This window comes from Enhydra lutris, unplaced genomic scaffold, assembly GCF_002288905.1.
Source record: "Enhydra lutris kenyoni isolate GAN:26980312 unplaced genomic scaffold, ASM228890v2 scaffoldscaffold38, whole genome shotgun sequence".
Taxonomy (NCBI): domain Eukaryota; kingdom Metazoa; phylum Chordata; class Mammalia; order Carnivora; family Mustelidae; genus Enhydra; species Enhydra lutris.
In genome coordinates, this window is record NW_019154122.1 from 7,702,797 (window position 1) to 7,721,145 (window position 18,349).

An 18,349-nucleotide genomic window follows, 5' to 3' on the forward strand; every position below is an offset into this window, starting at 1 on the left:
ATGCTACATAGTATCTATATCTTGCTGTTTGCATTTCATAGTACAACTTGGAGAGAAGTTCATGCTGGCAGCATGTGAAAAGCAATCCTTATCCTTTTTTATGGCTGCTGGAGCCTCCCAGCAGAGCCACACTGTGATGGGTAGAAACATTCATTTTCAGTCTTTGACGCTGACACACGACGAGGTGGTGTGTAACCAGTGTGTAACGGCACAGGGCGTGTAAGCCGGGTCCCGTGTGAAGTCTGCTCAGTCAGCCAGACTTGTTAAATTCAGGACTAAAAGTAGAAGTATCCCTCCCTGGAAGCGTTCAGCATGCAACGTACCTGTCGGGGTGGCTTTACTTAGGAGGCTCTTGGAGATTATGGGTCAGCCGGGAAGACCCGAAAAGCCCTTCTGTTTGGGCTGGAAGTGGCAAATATTGAACAGGTGGGCGGTGCTCAGCATGCGTGAGCTCCTGCCTACACCCGCCCACCTGTCCGCCCTGCTGCTCACACCCACGCCAGCAGGAGGTGAGCCGGAGGGAGGGGGTGGTTGGGCTGGGGAGGGGTTGCTGAGGGCTGGGCTCTGGCTTCTGGAGCCAAACAGTCTGGGAGCTCTGCCCCCCTTGAGCTGGGACAGCCCTGCCTTGTGCAGGGTTCTGAGAGCGTGGTGGGGGGGGCACTCTCAACCTGGGGGATGGAGACCCCTCTGGGCATGGATGGGATCTGGAAGGATCTAGAGTGGGTCTTGCTCCCTCTCCAGGGGGTTTCCTGTTCACCACTGAGTCCCCAGCACCCATAAAAGGATCCCGAACATAACAGATGCTCAATAAATTCTTGGGGTGCACATGATGACATGACCTCATGACCCTCAAAAAAATACCTCAGTGGACTTCCATTGGACTCTCCAACCAAACTAAGGGCTTTGTGACCATGAGGCAAGTTTACTTAGACTCCCACAGGCTCCGCATGCTTTCATTGTAGACGGTGCCCCTCGGCTCTTCAGTAAATTTTCCTCAGTTTTTGCACAATCAGCTCTGTGTACCTTAGCCCTATGCAATGTTATCTGTCCCTACATCTCAGTCTTTACTGATGGATTGATTTGAAGATTTATTTAAAGGTTATTTTATGGGTGCGCCTGGGTGGCTCAGTGGGTTAAAGCCTCTGCTTTCGGCTCAGGTCATGATCCCAGGGTCCTGGGATCGAGCCCCACATCGGGCTCCCTGCTCAGTGGGGAGTCTGCTCCTCCCTCTGTCTCCTGCTCCCTCTGCTTGTGCTCTCTCTCTGGCAAATAAAAGAGTAAAATCTTAAAAAAAAAAAAAAAGATTATTTGTTTTAAAGAGAGAGCAGGGGGAGGGGCAGAGGGATAGGGAGAGAGAGTCACAAGCAGACTCCGCCCTGAGTGCAGAGCTGGACCCGGGGCCCGATCTCATGACCCCAAGACCACGACCTGAGCCGAAACTAAGAACTGGTACTCAACCGACGGCACCACCCAGGGGTCCCTTTATCTCAATTTTGTAAAAAGTTAAGTCTTGTCCCTTTCCTGCTAGGATTTACTGCAGGTGCAGTGCTTCAAGCTGTGGCAAAGGGATGCTCTGCTTCTCTCTGCCTCTTCTGCCTGCCACAGCTGGACACGGTGGTTCCTGACCTGTGGGAGGCAGACTAACAGCCCCTAAAAGATGGCAGGTTCCACCCCCTGGAACCTGTGACATCTCGCACAGGAAGTCTTTGCACAGGGGACCACGAGTCTTTGAGATGGGGAGATCATCCCAGCTTTTCTGAGTGGACCCTAAAAGCAGTGACAAGTGTCTTTATAAGAGAAGCCGAGGGAGCCTTGCCACACACAGAAAAGAAAGCAAGGTGACCCCAGCAGGTCCTGGAGGTTGCCGGCGGTCACCAGGAGCGGGGAGAGGTGAGGAGTGGACTCCTCCCAGAGCCCCCGGAGGGGACACAGCCCTGCTCGCCCCCTTGATTTCAGCCCCCCTTGAAACTGATTTTGGACTTCTGCCCTCCAGAAGGGAGAGAACAAATTTTGGTTGTTTTAAGACACCCGGTTTGTGGTAACTTGTTCTGTACGGCAGCCACCGGCAAGTAACTTGTGACTGCCGGGGAGGGGAGGGGAGGCAGCTGGAAAGTTCTCATTTCCCGGGGCGCTGTCCTCGGACGGTTCCGTGCTCCGCTCTGCAGGGCTGGCAGGACTTCCAGAAGGTGCTTCCTCTCACTTGGGCTTCCCCGGTCCTTCGCAGAGGCTCCTGCCCTGTGTGTGGGGAGTGGGTCCATGAGGGGCCTGGGGCAGGCTCCCCTGCATCTGTCTTGATGCCGAGGCTGCTTCAGTCACCAGCTTGTCCCTCGGTCCATCTGCAGCTCCTGCAATCTCTGCGTGCTGAGCCGGGTAGCTGTCCTGCCGGTCACATTCGGGGACAACCTCACACCAAAGCCCCTCTGGGCACAGTCCACTTTCTGGTCCACAAAAATGGCTCCTGCATCTTGGCCGCAGCAGTTGTGAAGGGGAAGCTGCTGACTGTCTTCGGAGAAGCACGGTTTGACCCAGGTTTTTTGGATCCTTTTCTCTGTGGTCTGAGGACAGAGGCTTTGGAAGTCCACCCTCTCCACCATCACATGCTGTCCACGACCACATGGAAACAGTATCTCTGGGTGTTTTCTGAGCATCACAGACTCTATGGGGCCAAGGTCTGCTCTTCATTTTTAAAATCTGAAGGCAGGGGCGCCTGGGTGGCTCAGTGGGTTAAAGCCTCTGCCTTCGGCTCAGGTCATGATCCCAGGGTCCTGGGATCCAGCCCCACATCGGGCTCTGTGCTCGGCAGGGGGCCTGCTTCCTCCTCTCTCTCTGCCTGCGTCTCTGCCTACTTGTGGTCTCTGTCTGTCAAAAAAAAAAAAAAAAAAGCTGAAGGCATCAGATTTCATTATCTATAGAGGAACCTAAGTCTCTGTGTCACGGCCATAAAAGAAACCGGACACAAGGCACACAGAGGGAGACAAGTGACTTCATCCCATAAACCCCCCTGGCTCCTGCTATGGGCCACACCCAGCTCTAGGTAGCCTGGGGACAGCATCAAACAAGCCCCTTCACGGGGCTTGGAATGGGAACCACACATGTGAGGGACACGGAGAATTCACTGGCGTCTGGATGGATCTCACGGGACAGTCAAATCCTCACACTCACGCCCCATCGGGTTCTAGCACTGGCCGTCTGTTGCCTTTTCCTCAAAGGACAGCACGAACAGGAATGCAATTCCTGGCCCCACCTTTGCCCTTGGAACTTTGTATGCATCCCCTTTGGGGTCTCCCAAGACGTCCCAGGCTGACGTGACTGTCCCTGTCGCACTTCCTGCCAATGCGCTCGGAATCTGGTATGCTTCCTGTATATTTCTTTATCATGAAACACACAGCTGAGATGTGTCTTTCACACATACATGTGACCGTGAATCATCAGACGGGCGACTGTATGCCCCGGGATGCTCTCCCGGCTGGCTGCAGGGGAAACGACATCAATGCAGCTTAGAGGAGAGATGGGCCGCATCCTCGCGGCTCAACCCTCCTCCTGCCCCCCCACCCCCAAAGGCTCCGTGGGAACTCAGAATGAGTTGGGCTCAGATCACAGAAGATTTCATAGACCAAGTATAGACCTGGGAGGAAAAGCCACACGTCGTAACACTGACGTTCAACACGTCCTGTAGCACCTTCCCGTTGGTAACATTCAATCTGACCATGACAATGAGGGAGCATATGAATGATAGCAATGATGGCGTGACCTCCCTGACAAAGAGGTTATAAAACTTTATTGCAGCGTCTCACAGCAGAAATGAGTTTGCAAGGACGGGACTATCTTGGGATCTTCAGAGGGGGTGCCCAGGGGCTCCAGAGCACAGCGGAAGGGAGCAAGCCGCCACCAGGAGGGTAGCCAGGCCCAGGGAGCTGAACTGTTCCCCAGAGCTCTTGCAACGCCACACTGCAGCACCTCTGGCTGGACCTGGGGGGGAGGGTACGCAGGGGACCGGCTCAGGGCACCACGTGCCACCACTTGAAGGAGAAGGGCTGCCGGCGCACGTTGGTGCCACAGTGGACCTCCCCGTGCCGCACGTGGTAGGCGTAGAAGTCGTCGATGAAGGTGCAGTGCAGGCCCAGCGGCTCGAGCAGGGAGCGCACCTTCTCCTCCAGGCAGCAGCGGCCGTTGATGATGGGTCCGAAGGGCTTGGGGATGCCCAGGTGCTTGCCCAGCACCAGCATGTTCACCTGCGAAGGAGCGGGGTCCCAGCGCGGGCCAACGGTGTGCAGCCCACATCCCTGCCCGTGGGTCCCTTTTCCTTCTGACCTTCAGCACTAGCAGCCCACTACACAGATGGGGAAACGGAGGCCCAGACAGGTCAAGTGGGCCACCTCCAGCCGCCCTGCTGGTCTGGGCCTTATACCCAATTCTGTTGGACTCCAGCGCCCATGATCTCAGCGCTACCCTCTCCTTCCCCCTCTGCCACCTTCTGGCAAATTCTCCATCACTCCAGGCCCAGCTCAAGTTGTACCGCCTCTGCAAAGCCTCCCAGGAGTTCCCAGTCAGTGCTCCTCCTCTGGGCTCCTCCCGCGGCTGCCAGCCCGACGCCTGGCCCATCGCAGGCTCTCAGTAAGTATCCGTTGACTGGATGAATAAAGGACTACCTTTTTGGTGTCACTCTCCGTGTATTATCGTTTAAGGTAATGGCTGTTTCCTCCCTTATACTGGAGGTGAGCGGAGGAGGATTCTGGCTCTAGGCCCACATGGGTTTGCATCCCAGCCCGTCTCCTCAACCGCTGTGTGACCTCAGGCAGGTCATTTCACCTCTCTGAGCCTCAGCAGCCAGACGAGCCCAAGTGGGTTTCCGTTGCTATGACGCTCAGACGTCAGGCTCACAGAACAGGTGCGGGGTCAGTCTCTGGGGCTCAGGAGTCACAGATGGGCCTTTCTCTGTTATGGTCCAGACCCAGCCCCTGCTGAATGTCTTGTACCCTGAATTTCTCGGCCTGTTCCATGCCCACACCCACGCCCCGACCTCCCACTGTGGGCTCCTGGGGTGAGTCACGGCTTATGCTCAGGCTCCTTCCAGAGCCTCCAGCAGCCAAGGCACAGAGCGGTGCCGATGACTTCATTCACCATGGCTCATCCCTTGCCCGGCATCAGCCTTCTTTCCTGCCTGGGAAATCCGACGGGGCTAAGACCGAGAAACAAAATGCCTGGGGCCAAGGAATTTTAGTCAAGATGCCCCCTCCTGCCTTGTTTTAGCCACAGAACCTCTTCCAAATAAAATCCTGTGGTACCTTGATGCCTAAAACAGAACAAATCCAAAATACCAGCTTTGAGGTACCGTCTTGGAACCCCAGTGACCTGGGGAAACCAGTTTGACGTCCCTGTGCCGGGGGCTCCTGGCTCCTCCCTGAAAGTTACCTCCAGCCCCAGCAGGAGAGGGCGGCTGCGGGGCCCCAGCAGAACTGGGTGAGGTTTCTGCATGGCCCTCGCATATCCTTTGGAGAGACAGAGTCAGGGCACAGGGACGGTAAAAATACAATAGATGTGGCTTTGAGATGGTGCTTGGCAGGGAGTGGGGCAGTCACGGCTAAGAGTTCTCGCCAAAGGCGGGATCTCCCTCAAGTCCCCCCTTCAGAGGACAGAATCCACCCAGCCTGGGCCATGCTAGCCTCGTGGCCTCAGAGAGGCCTTCCCGGACCGTCTGAAATGGTGTCCCCCTCTATTCCTTCCAGATGTGACCCGAGAGCAGAGCTCAGCCGCTTGATCAGCCCACCGCCCACCCACGGCGCCCCGCACAGGGACGCCCACAGGGGGCAGTGCCATGTGGTGAGGACATGGGTTCTGCAGCCAGATCCCCGGCTTTGAGACCCAGCCCCGAATCCCATGCTACCAGAGACCCGACTTCTCTGTGCCTCATCTTTGAGGTGGGAGCGTTGAGAGTCTTGGGCTCCCAGGGTGGTTGTGAGATGCCCAGAGCCACCCTGGGAACTGCCCGCGGCCACGCAGACCCCAAGCTGACAGCCAGGCCCCCCGGATCCGTGCCCAGGGTCCCTGACTTCAGGCCATTGGCAAAGGTGGGCTGACCCCGAAGACCACCTTCCTCACCATGTTTGGAAAATAGGCTTCGGCCTTGAGGGTCCCTTTGACCTCCTCCTGGAGCTTGAAGAGCTGGGGGATGTCGATGATGTCCCGCTCGGTCAGGCCCAGCTCTCGCTTCAGCACCTCTCGGTTCCAGTCGATGCAGCTCTAGGGGCGTGGCGGGGGGAGCGGTGGGAATGGTGGAGCCAACTGGCATGGGGGTCGGGTGGCGGGGTACGATGAGAAGGTGGAGGGCCTGGGTAGGGGTGATGGGGCATGACAGGGCCGCCACGGGGAAGGGGTGAGGAAAGCTATGGGGGAGGGCGGTCTGGAGCTGAGGCCTGGCCAAGGGAAGGACCAAGGACAGGGTCAGGAAGATAGTGATGGGCACCTCCTTCTCTTCCCTCCTTCTCTCCCTCTGTTCTGCTCAGTCCCTCTGCCTCTGGCTTCTGCCTGGGTGTTCCCATCTTTACGGTCACTCTGTGTCTTTCTAGCACTTGGCCTCTCTCCTGCCAGTCCCTCTGTCTCTGAGAGTGTCCCCTGTCTTGCAGTGGCTCCAGCATTCCCGACTTCTCTTCCTCTCTTTTCCATGCATCACCATTGTGTGTTCCCACAGTGGTGACTGAAGTCTGTCTGTCCCACACACATTGACCCAAATCCCAAAGCCATTCACCAAGCCGACCCGCAGCCAGTGGGAGGCTCTGCTTTATGGCTCCCAGGGAAGGGAAGGCGGTGGGGTGGGTGGCTCAGTCCCCCTGGGCTGAGGCGTCCCCTGGGCTGGGCACCCAGGCTAGTACCTCCACGTATGAATTATGTTCTTTCAGTTTCTTGTCTTTCAGAAGGTCCTTTATTTTCTGGTTTTTTCCTGTCATGGAGAAAAAGGAAAAAGAATGAAGATGAATTCAGAGGTCGATGTCCCTCTTCCCAGTAGGCACAGTGGGGACTCAGTTTTCCATCTAGAAAATGGGGGCAGTTATAATTTCTAACGCACAGGTTCGTGGCGAGCATCGAGGAGGCAAAGGCCTTTAATAAAGTATTTCATCAGTGTAAGTTTTCCTTAAAAGTGTTTCTCTCCCTCCTTTAAAGTATTTCCAGAGGGATCCCAGCTACTAAGAGGCAAACAGAGGTCTAACCATTGTCCGATGCCACGCAACATACTATAGATATTAGGTAAAAACTCTCATCCGCAGGGAGTTACCAACACTGACCCAGCTCATGTCTGCGAACTTTAGGATTCCCTTCTGTGCTCCAACGAGATGGCTCTTTCTTTCCCTCCCTCCTTCCCTCCCTGCCTCCTTCCCTCCCTCCCTTCCTTCCATTCATTCATCATTTGAGACAGACTGAACTTTCCTCAAGTCCTCAAACACATTTCATTTTCTCCTGCCTCTGTGCCTTTGCATTCACTGTTCCCTCTGTCAGATCTCTCTCTTCCTCTCATCCCACTGCCTGCCCCACTGGGCAAACTCCTGCTCCTTCCTTGTGATCCTGCTTGGTCTTTGCCTCCTCTAGGAAGCCTCCCTTGAACTCCTCCCAGATACTCCTAAAGTGCCCGTGCCACCATTGTTTCCTTGACTACTTCCCCAGGACCGTGAATGAGCACCCGCCCCCCAACCCCCGTGACAAGGGGAGCTACTCCGCCCTGTTCACACAACATCCCTGGAGCTCAGCGTTGTGCCCAGGGCATAGGAGGTGCTCAGAGGAGAGCCGTTGCCCAAAGGCCCCCATCTGGCAATGGGCGACCGCATGAAGGCAGAGAAAGGACCTTGGACGGAAGAACAAGGCAGAGCCAACTTACTTTTGATGCCTTCAAACAGCGCAGCTTCCCCGTGGCCCTTCTTCAGCTGCTCCTCGAACAGTCTGTAACAGGACCTGGGGCTGGCCAGGAGCAGCCTGAAGCCCTGGGGGCAGAAACACTGGGCTCAGAGGTCAGCTTTGCCCCTGGGGCTCCCAGAAGTGCCAGCGTAGACCCAGGCTGCCCATCTCCTTTGTGCCCCCTCCTGGGATTGAGGGGGAGCTGGTCAGGCTTATAAGGCCAGGCCTCCCAAGCAGAGTGCAGACCAATGCTTAGGAGCCCAGGGAGCAGGCGTGTGGCTTCCTTCAGGCAGCCCCCCCAGACTGCACACCTTCTTGTGAGCTGGGACGAAGCTCAGGAACTCATCCACGTGGCCCACGTACAGCCAGTCGGAGTACAGCCTCACCGGGGCCTGCACCTGCTGGGCGCTGAGGAAGTCCTGCACGGCCTGGTGCATCTCGTGGTTCTCGGCGCTGCCGGCACAGGATGAAGGGAGCATTGTGGGGTGCGAGGGGCAACAGGGGGCCTCTGAGGGCATGAAGGCTTGCCAAGGGGGTCGAGGTTCTCCTTCAGCTAGGGAAGGGACTCAGAAGCCTGGATAACTTTATTCTATCCTCAAACATCAGAGGAGTTTACAATTTGCCATTCCAGTTTTTTGGGGGGAACTGAGACACCAAGTCAGTACAGTGAGTAAGACCAGAGCTCGGCCTCAGAAAGCACTGCCCACTGGCTCAGTCCAGATGCTGGGGTTGTGGGTAAACATGGGGCTAACCCATATTATCCACAGCGACAGGAAGAGCCAATCCGACCTCAGTGGGTAATCCCTTGTTAGCCATGTAGCCCTGGGGACATTCCTTTACCTCTGTGGCCTTCAGTTTTCTTCCTGCTCTGGCCTCCAAGAGCCTTCCTGATCTAGCCCTTCTCTTTCTCACTCAGTCTCTTCCAGCCACTCTGGCCTTCTTGAACACACCAGGTTCAGTCCTGTCACAGGGCCTTTGCACATGCTCTTTGATATTCCAGGAACCCTCTACCCCAGCTCTCCCCATGGCCATGTCCTTATTGTCATCGGGCCTTAGCTCACAAGCAGCCTTCTCAGCAAGGCCCTCCCTAGTCTCCCTATCGGTTCCCATTCCTCCTCTGTCCCTGTCTTTTTTGTATTCTTCGCTCTTTGAAATTATCTTATTTGTTTACCTTTGTGCCTCCCCTACTAGAATAGTGGCAAGGCCTTGTCTGTTAGGCTCATGGCTGCCTTCCTTCCTAGCACCTGCCTAGTGCCTGGCACACAGTAGTTGCTCAATAAGTGTTCACTGATGGAGAGAGTGTAAGTGGCAGAGCTTGCATTTGAGCTTGGGCCCACCGGGCTCCTAAGCTGTATTCTTCGCTCTGTGTTTTATTCCTGTCTAAGTCCCTAAAGTTTGTCGAGGCTCTTGGGTTGGGAGCACGTAGGGAAAGCTTCTGTTGTAGCCTCTGCTTTTCCATGACATGCCTGGGTCTCCCCTTCCCCGTCCCTTCCCCCACCTTTTATAAGATTTTATTTATTTATTTGACAGAGAGAGGCATAGCAAGAGAGGAAACACAAGCAAGGGGAAGGGGAGAGGGAGAAACAGGCCTCCCATGGAGCAGGGAGCCCGATGTGGGGCTCGATTCCAGGATCCTGGGATCATGACCTGAGCCAAAGGCAGACGCCCAATGACTGAGCCTCCCAGGCACCCCCCGCCCCTTCCCTTCTCACCTGGGGTAGCTGCTGCCCCCAAAGAGGATCCTGCCCAGAGGGTATTTCTTCTTCCCAACCTTGACCGGGGGGCTCACTTCCAGGTTTCCGAAGGAGTCAAAGGTAGAAGGCTCTCCATTCTCGGTTTCGCGAGTCACGTAGCCAAAATCTGGGCCCTGAGATGGGAGAAGCAATGGCCAAGCGTTAGAGAGCACGATTCCTGCGTGAGGGCAGGGTGGGGGCCAGGTCACAGGCAGGATCCGGTAGCGGTCAGAGATGGCACCGAGCGGGCACCGCTATGATCTGCAGGATGCCTCAGGAGCTCTGACTCAGGTGGTAAGAAAAGGGACGAGCACTTATGGGGTGCCCCATGCATGCCTGCTGCTTTGTAAACCTTAATTCTGGCATTATAACAAATCTATGAAGTATCATTTTTGTCCTCATTCTGCAGAGAAGAACGAAGGTCAGAGTGGTGGGTGACTTCTTCGGGCCCTACAGCCAGCTGGTGGAGGGATCTGAGCTGTGTCTCCAGCAAGCCCTCTAGGACCACACTGTGCTCCGTCCTGACTGGGCTGCAACCGGCTTCACTGAAGGGCTGTGATGCCCCTGTGTGGATCTTCAAGGGAAGAATGGGTGGGCGACACATCTCTCCCCCTCTGTGCGTTTCCTTTGGCTGGGGGAACGCAGCTAGTGGCTTAGAACAACACACATGGATTCTCTTTCGGCTCCAGAGCTCAGAAGTCTGAAAGCACTCTCACCGGGCTAACCGCAGGGGCCGGCTCCCTCTGGAGGCTCTGAGTCTGTTTCCTTGCTGTTTTGGCTTCTAGTGGCTGGTGGCCTCTTTCCTCAACTTCATGTCCTGTATTTCCACCATCACATGCCTTCTCCCACTCTGTCTTCCCTCTTCCAAGGAGCACCATGATTGTACAGAGCCCGCCAGATAACTCAGGGGCACCTCGCCATCTTGGGGTCCCTGACTTAATCACATCTGCCAAGTCCTTTTGCCACAAGAAAGCATCAGGTCCTGGGGATTAGGGCAAGGCCGTGTTTGAGGACACCACTCTGTCTACTGCACTAGCCCTAGCTTTCTACGAAAGGGGAGTCACTCCCAATCCCTCTTCTCCCTTTGCCTCTAACAGTGATGCCAGCCTGACTCCCATGCCCACTGTGCCCTAGAAACCTCATGACCCCAAAGCTGAGCCCAAAAGGCAGTGCCCACCAGCATCGGGGAGTCAGTTGGTCACACCCATGTCCTGTGCTTGGCCTTCCCGACACTGCACGCTCTTGGGTCTTCTCAGTCTCCTGTGTATGGGACAGGGTGTCCCCAGCCTAGTCCCTAGTCTTTGATTCCCTACAATTCTCTTCCTCTTGGTGCTGCCACCCAGTCTCACAGAACACCGACTGTGTGCTGACAACCCCACGTGTCTCCCTCCTGTCTGCACATCCCCCCTAACCCCTGACGGCCATCCGCTGCTTGCTTGACTTCCCACTCGGGCGTCCACCAAAAATCTCACACTCGCCCCAGATGGAACGGTCGACCCCTCTTCCCTCATCCCCCATCCCTCCCACAGTCCTCCGCACCTCAGGGCAGGATGGCTGCTGGTCACAAATGTTAAAGCCTGCCATCAATTTTGGCTTCCCTTTCTCTCACCGGGGTCAGGGAATCCTGTCAGCCAGGCCTTCAAAGCATGTCCAGAATGTGGCCACTTTTCATGCCCAAACCTGCACGGCCATCGCCTCTCACCAGGTTATTGTGCCTGCTCCCTCCCCACACCGCCTGCCCCCATTCCCTGTCCCTGTCCCTTCCCCACACCACCGGCCCCCCCCCCATCCATTCTCAACAAGGAACCAGAGCTTCCCTTTTTATCACACCCATCAGGTCATGATCCTCCTACAACAACCCCCAGTTTCCCAGAGTTTAAACAAAGAGCCTTGCAGTGGCCCACAGGACCTGCCCCCTCCATCTCTCTGACGGTCTCTCCTTCCACCTTTCCCTCACTTTTTCCTCCAAATCAATCCAGCTTTTATTGTATCTTTCAAACATCGCAAATGAGCCTGGAAAATCATCCAGCACCTTGCTAGTTCTCTAGCTGGACAGCTTAGATCTGACTCGTTGACCCACTGAACCGTTCCTTTTTCAGAAACATAGACACCGTCCCCCAATTTCCCGATATCCTTATTTTTAAGTCCTGTGGCTTGCTGGATCAAAGCTGCTGAGATTGATACAAGTTCAATGTCGTTTCCTTCAAGAATTAACTCCTCTTTCTGGGCTCAACAACCGGCCTCATCTGAACCCTGCAGATGTATTTTTCACCCAAGAAATTTTGGATTTCAACAAGAGAACCATTCTCCTGAACAACGATGTTGATGGGGAAGTGAATGTACCCAGACCTTGTCCCGGAAAGGAAGCCCAGGGGCCACGCCATTGACCGTGCTCCGTACACAACTGCAGATAGTACAGACAGGGCAAACGGTAGCCAGTTCTGGTGTAGTGCTCACTATTTGTCCACGGAGAGCCTCTTCTTCTTTGCAAGGAGACTGACTCCTACACTGATGTGATTGATGTCCCTCCGCAGGGCTCCCCTGGGGCCCTTCACAGTGAGTCCCTTCCTGAGTGATGTCAACATTTTCTGGAACATCCACGGTCCAAGGCTGAGAAACGGTCTTCGTCCTCAGTAGATGCAGCACAGAGACCTCACCCCTCCTCCTGCTCACTCTGCTCTGCCCCTTCTGGCATCCTGACTCTTCACTCAACATGAGAGTCTTGCTGCTGTCTCAGGACCTTTGCACTGGCTGTTTCTTCTCTCTCGTATACTCTCCACCCTGACATCCATACAGCCAAATCCTTCACCTCTTTGGAGTTTTTGCTCCAGTGTCAGCTTCCCAAAGGGGCCCTACCCTGACCATCCTATTTTAGAATTGCAACGTAATTCCCCCACCCCACCACTTTGGCACCCGGGAGCCCCTTGATTCTGTTTTTTTCTTCCTACAGCACTAGATTCCACTTTCCAACATGCAATATAATTTACTTATTCACCAGACTGCTTGTTTATTGTCTGTCTTTCTGGGCTAGGATGTCACCTCTGTGAGGGCAGGATCTTTGGCACTGCTCGCGGATAGATTCCAAGTGCCTGAAGCAAGGCTGGGCACAGAGAATGGGCTCCAGGGATATATGATGAATGAACGATAAGTTCATATGAGTCACTGCCTTGGCCGTTGCCACGAGAGGGGCTCAGTTCCATAGGCTGCAGGCTTGGATTTCTGAAGGTGAATGAAGGTGCGCCCTTTGCAGAAGTGCCCCCTGCCCCCAGGAGTGGAAGGGGCAGGGGACACCCCCACAGGCTACCTGATACTGTTTCTGGCCCAGACTTAGACACCTGTCACCCTGTCCGCTCTCCTCGAGTCTCTGTTCACTGAAGCCCCAGAGTGTGCAAATCCATTCTTGAAACCTGCTGATCTGTTTTCACAACCAGAGAGCACACCTGGGCTCACCTCTCACACTCACTCGCACTGAGCTGGCTTTAATAGTGTTATTGTGTTTTAACTGTTTACCTTCCCAGCGGCCTTCGATTTACAGTAAGCACTGCTGGTTTTCCGCTTATAGGTGATGTAACATTTACCGACATGGTCTAATGGGAAGAATACCCACCGTGCGTCAAGCTGTGCGCTAAGCGGCCCCTGAGTGGTGGAAAGGGAGATGACGAGGCAGTGATTTATAACAAAACAGTCCCGAAGAAACCAACGCAGTGCCGCAGCCCAGAATGCCAGGGACCACGGCGGGGCATCCTTCAACGCCTGGGATGGTCTCACAGTGGAGAGCACTGCAGCCGAGCCCTGGAGGCAGGGACACCGTCAAACATGGGAAGCAGGAAGAGCATTATGAGCAGAGGGAACAGCATATGCAATGGTTATGAGGTGAGGAGCAGTTGGGCACATTTGAAGAACGGGAAGGAGGCCTGTGGGATTTGGAGCTGGGTGAGGGATGGGGAGAGTGGCCCGCAATGAGTTTGGAAAAGCCGATGGGGACGCTGTCGGGTGACGAGTTTGACTTTGAGCCCAATTCTCTTCCTGAGTGATGGGCGTCAGAAAACCACAGCCATGCTTGCCTAAGAACGCGTCGCAGCCTCTCATCCAAGCCTGGGTGTGGGAGAGGCGGGGACCCCTGTGCTGAAGTGTCCATCTGCCTGGAAGGACTCGGGAGATGTGGCTGGTGATGTCAGAAGATCTGGCCTCTGTCACCCTGGGAGCATGGCTGTGGGAGACCGGTCGGTCGCTGAGCAGAGCAGGGCTGAAAGCAGAGGGATGGGCTAGGGTCCCCACGGGCCAGCGGGATTATTTATCCCAGTGGTGGTCCTGAAACAGGGGTAACCTGGTTCCAGTCGAAGAGACACCATGGACCCAACGAAGTCTCTCCATCATCACCACCCAGGGCAGGGGAGTGAGCGAGACTCAGACGAGTCGCTGAGTTGAGCTCAGATTTCCTTTCAAAGCCTCCTGTGTGGGCAGGGCTGCCTCCTCTTCCCTGGGGCTCAGGGTGCTCCCTGGCAAGCAAACTTTGCATCCCACACCCACACTCCTTCCTCCGTGCTTCCTCGGCGCCTGGAGTCTCTCAGCACCCGGGGTACGCGCCTGGCGGCACACGGGGTACAGAGCTCCCCGGGGCCAGACCCGCCCGGTTTCGGTGCCAGCTTCTCCTCTCTTCGTGTGACCTTGGAAAAGCGGTTGCCCCTTTCTGAGCCTCGGTTTCTTAATCTATAAAATGGGCCTCATGATAATATCTAGATTAAAGGTTGCTGGACAAATTAAATGAGTCAGTGCATGGAAAGAATTTGGCATCATGTCTGACACAGGACACACGCTCGATGAACGTACTATTCCCATCGTTACACTCTGCGCTGAGCTTACGCGATCCTGCGGGGCTAGTCCGGCTTGACTCACCGACATGTCACCCCACCCCCAAACACCTGCAGAGTCACACCTGGGAAATGACCGCTCTGATCCCCAAATCCACCCCATATCCCCCACAAAGGCCAGACTCCCCTCCCCCAAAAGACAGAGCCTCCAGCCAGACACTGAAGAAGATGCCAGTCCTGGCCCAACCCACACCTTGCAGCAAGAGCATCTTCAATGGGACAAGGAAGCCACAGCCGGACCCAACGTCCTTGGCAGGGTTATTTTGAGGACAGGCTGAACTCATGGCCGGAAAGAGCTTTGGGTAAGGGGGAGCCAGATCTCATCTCAGCGGCGACAAAAAGGTCATGGCCCGCCTGCGTGATCACTGCCCCAGCAGGAAGGGCTCCTGCTAAGGAGCCGGGGTGCTCGGCCACAGGTGGTGAGGAAGGGGGCCTTGGGCGGGGGGATCTCAGCAGCCGCGGCCCCACCAGCACGTACCAGCAGGCATTTGATGGGGAACTCCTTCAGGCCCCTGTTCCTCGGAGAGTCAAAGACCACAGGCAGGGTCTTGTGTGGGGCTTGGATGTAGCCGATTTCTATCTCGTCCTGTGCAGAGCAAGGGGAAGGAGGGCTGATGGGCATGGTCGTGACACCCAGTGCAAGGAGGGGGGCATGGACCCATTCACTCTCCCTCTGTGGTCAAGGGCAAATTCCCATGCAGTGTTCGAGGAGGGAACAGAGCTTATCGTCCCGTGTGTGCACAAGAGGGCTCACCCCCACTGCTGGTGAGTGCTGGGGCTGAGTGCTATAGGTGCTGGGGACTTGGTAAGCGAGCCTCAGGCCCTGTCCTCGGGGAGCTGGTCACCTAGCACCCTGTGTGAGGAGGTGATGGGTCAGGAAGGAGGGGCTCCTGATGGGGTTGAGATAGGCAGAGAAGGGGTAGCAGTTCAGACCCAGCCTTGCCCACAGGGCAGAAGTGGGGAAGGCTCCGAAGTGCACCTGGTGCAAATCCTGTCTGTATTCTGATAGATGTGATGTTGGATGGGACCCCCTCTTTGAACCCCCTGAAACGGCCACTCTTGTAGGTCAAAGACGGAGCTACCAGCACTTTTATACTGTTCTGTCCGACTTAGCCCAGACAGGACTTCTAGAAAGGAAGGGGTGTTCTCTGTGGGTTTGGGAGAGGGATGGGAGATTTTTGCAGGGGGAGGCTTTCTAGCTGGGATTGTAAGAGCAGGACCTGGATGTGGGGGATGGGAACGGGGAGGACAGCGGAGAGAGGGAACAGCACGAGCAGAGGCACGGAGGAGGTGGGAGCAGGGGTAATGCCACGGGAGGGCAAAGAGCCCGAGAAAGCAAGGGAGTGGCAAGAAGGCTCGGGTTGGTCGCCTGCAGCCACTGTCCCATGCCGGGTTCTGGGGTGCTGAGCTGAGTGAGACTCAGTCTCTGCCCTTGGGGAGCTCATGGCCTGATGGGGAGCCTGGCACAGAACAGGGGGATAGTGTGGCACCAGGCAGGCTGGCCAAAGGTGAGGGATAGCCAGGTTGGGGTGGGGTGGGGCTGGAGGCAGGCTGAGAGGGAGGAGATGGAAAGTGCTAGAGCAGGGGTGTGGCCTGGCGTGGTGGCTGAGCTGGGAAGGCTGGCTGGGAGGGAGGGCCCCTGGAGGGATGGGTTGAGCTCCAACCCTCTGAGCTTTGCGTCATTTCTGGAGGGCATCTGAGAGTTTCCACGCAGGAAGGTGGCCTGTACCTTGGTGACCCCGCCAGACAGGCAATGGCTGGCCGTAAAGGTCACTTTACTCACCAGCCTGAGCACCCACATGCCCCGGCCCTCAGAAGCGCCTCACTTCCTGCCCATCTGAGGAAGGGTGGCCCCCAGCCCCAGGAGCCTGGGCCCCCCGTGTCCCTAGCCTTCAGGAAGATCCACCCTGTGTGTCTCACCACCAACCCCCCCCCGCCCCCACCACGGCACAGACCTGCATCCACCGGTCATCGTTGTTCTGCTCCTTGGAGGGGACAGTGACCTTGCACTTGGCTTCCTTGGCCAGAGCTATCACCGACTTCAGGAAGTTCTCATTTTCAAACACCCTAGAAAGGGCAAGAAAGAAGCTTTCAGTGCTCTGGGTTCAGCAGACAGTGGCCTTGGCCAGGGTCTGAGGGGGCAAGCTGGACCCCTGCAGGGTCCCTAGGGGTGGAGCAGGAGCTCAGGCCTGGACGGATGGGGGGAGGGGCACAGTCATCGCTCAGGAGATGCTCGTGGCCTGGATGGCAATGCCGGCTCATCCTTTCTCTCTGCTCTCAGCAAACATCTCACTGAACTCTTACAGCAATCCCTGAGGGGACCAGCAGGCTCCCCTTCCATCTGGGAGAAGCCACAACAAGGAGGTCAAGGCTCAAGGTCAATGCTCAAGGCCCCTCTGGAGGAGGGGATGCCTCAGCCGAGGCAAAGAGTTGGTTTGCCACTAAGGGTCATGCCACATGGCTACACAGCACCAGGCCTTGAACCCAGGCCTCGCTGGCTTCCAGCCTGCGTCCTGACCTCCTGGCAACCACCAGCTCACCCCTCACCCCTTCTGCCCGGAAGCAGCTGCAAGAGAAGAGCGGAGGGGCCCTCTGAGACCCCAGCATACTCAACAGGTGTCCTCAGACGGCGAGATGGATGCCAAGGCTCCCCAGGGTGGCTTGTTAAAGGGCAGCTGGGTCCCATCCCCAGACCCCAGACCCCACAGTTCTGGGGTTGGCCGGGAACATGCATTTGAAATGGTTTCTGGTGCGGGAGGTCCACAGGCCGCACACTGAGCCTGAGCAGGCCGGCTCAGAGACTGAGGGCTTTCATCTGCCAGGTCTAGAAAACTCTCTGGGCCTTCGGGAGAGAAAGCTGCCCCGCCCCCCACTTCTGCATTAGGGTAGGAGAGGAAGGACAAAACAGCAGCAACAGGCACTTCCCTGCCTTTTTATTCCAAATTGGCCAGAAGCCTTCGGCATGTTGCTGTAGGAGTCATTTTCCCCCATTTAAACAGCAGATATTTCGGGGGCGGGGGTGGGGGCTGTGGCCAGAAGCCAGGGCTCCTCCTGGTGTGTCTGTGCCCCACCCGGGACCCTCACCTGCACACGTACACCTCCTCTGGGGGCTGAGTGTTTGGGGTCATGATCCAGGGGGCCACACGGAAGACCACGCTGTCTTGGAAAAGCAGGGCAGCGGGAAGATCCTGAAGGTGTAGTTGAGGCCAGGGCTGTCACCACGGCCGGGCTCCGATACCTACCACTTCCTGGCAAGGCTCTGTACCCCCACCCACGAGGTGGGCCAAGGCCCAGGAGCTCAGATCTCCCCTCGGGCTGCCATCTTGGCCTACCGGGTTGGATGTGTCCAGCAGGGAAATGGTGAGGGAAATGAGCCCCGGGAAGTTGACGTCTGGGAAAGAGAGGCCCTCCACGTAGAAGTCCACGCTGTGCTGGCCGCCTGGGAGCTCCAGGGGGTGACTGGGCTGCTGGGGCCCCAGGACCACCCTGTACCTGGAGATGTCTTTGCCTCCTGGTGGAGAAAGGAGGCTCAGGTCTTCGTTTCCCCGGGGCCATGATGCCTTCCTGAGGCCATCACACTCAGGACAACATGTCACAGCTAAATGGGCCCACCGTAGGACAAAGAAACTAAGGCATCGGGTGGGACATCGCCCCCTGGCTGGGGCTCCATGGGTGGAGTGATGGGGGAGGGGGAGTCTGAGCCATTCCCAACCATATACACACCAGTCCAATGCACATTACAGTTCATTCGTTCATTCATCATTCATCATTCATTCATTCATTCCTGAGCACCTGCCCTCAGCTGACACCTGGGGAGACCAGGGAGGTAGTCCCTGTCCTAGTCCTCAAGGAGTACACAGC

The 18,349-nt window shown here is 56.3% G+C and overlaps 1 protein-coding gene across 1 annotated transcript in view; it reads right to left on the minus strand.

The window, feature by feature from the left end:
- Window positions 1–3,998: 3,998 nt before the first annotated feature.
- Window positions 3,999–18,349, minus strand: part of LOC111154775 (peptidyl arginine deiminase 4) — a 36,269-nt gene continuing 21,918 nt past the window's right edge. The window contains exons 7-16 of the mRNA XM_022514674.1: window positions 17,821–17,999; window positions 17,573–17,676; window positions 16,444–16,555; window positions 14,967–15,074; window positions 9,597–9,751; window positions 8,196–8,337; window positions 7,868–7,970; window positions 6,870–6,937; window positions 6,100–6,240; window positions 3,999–4,232 (exon numbers count right to left, since the gene is read on the minus strand). Coding sequence (XP_022370382.1) covers window positions 3,999–4,232; window positions 6,100–6,240; window positions 6,870–6,937; window positions 7,868–7,970; window positions 8,196–8,337; window positions 9,597–9,751; window positions 14,967–15,074; window positions 16,444–16,555; window positions 17,573–17,676; window positions 17,821–17,999 — 1,346 coding nt within the window. The remainder of the gene's footprint in view (window positions 4,233–6,099; window positions 6,241–6,869; window positions 6,938–7,867; window positions 7,971–8,195; window positions 8,338–9,596; window positions 9,752–14,966; window positions 15,075–16,443; window positions 16,556–17,572; window positions 17,677–17,820; window positions 18,000–18,349) is intronic.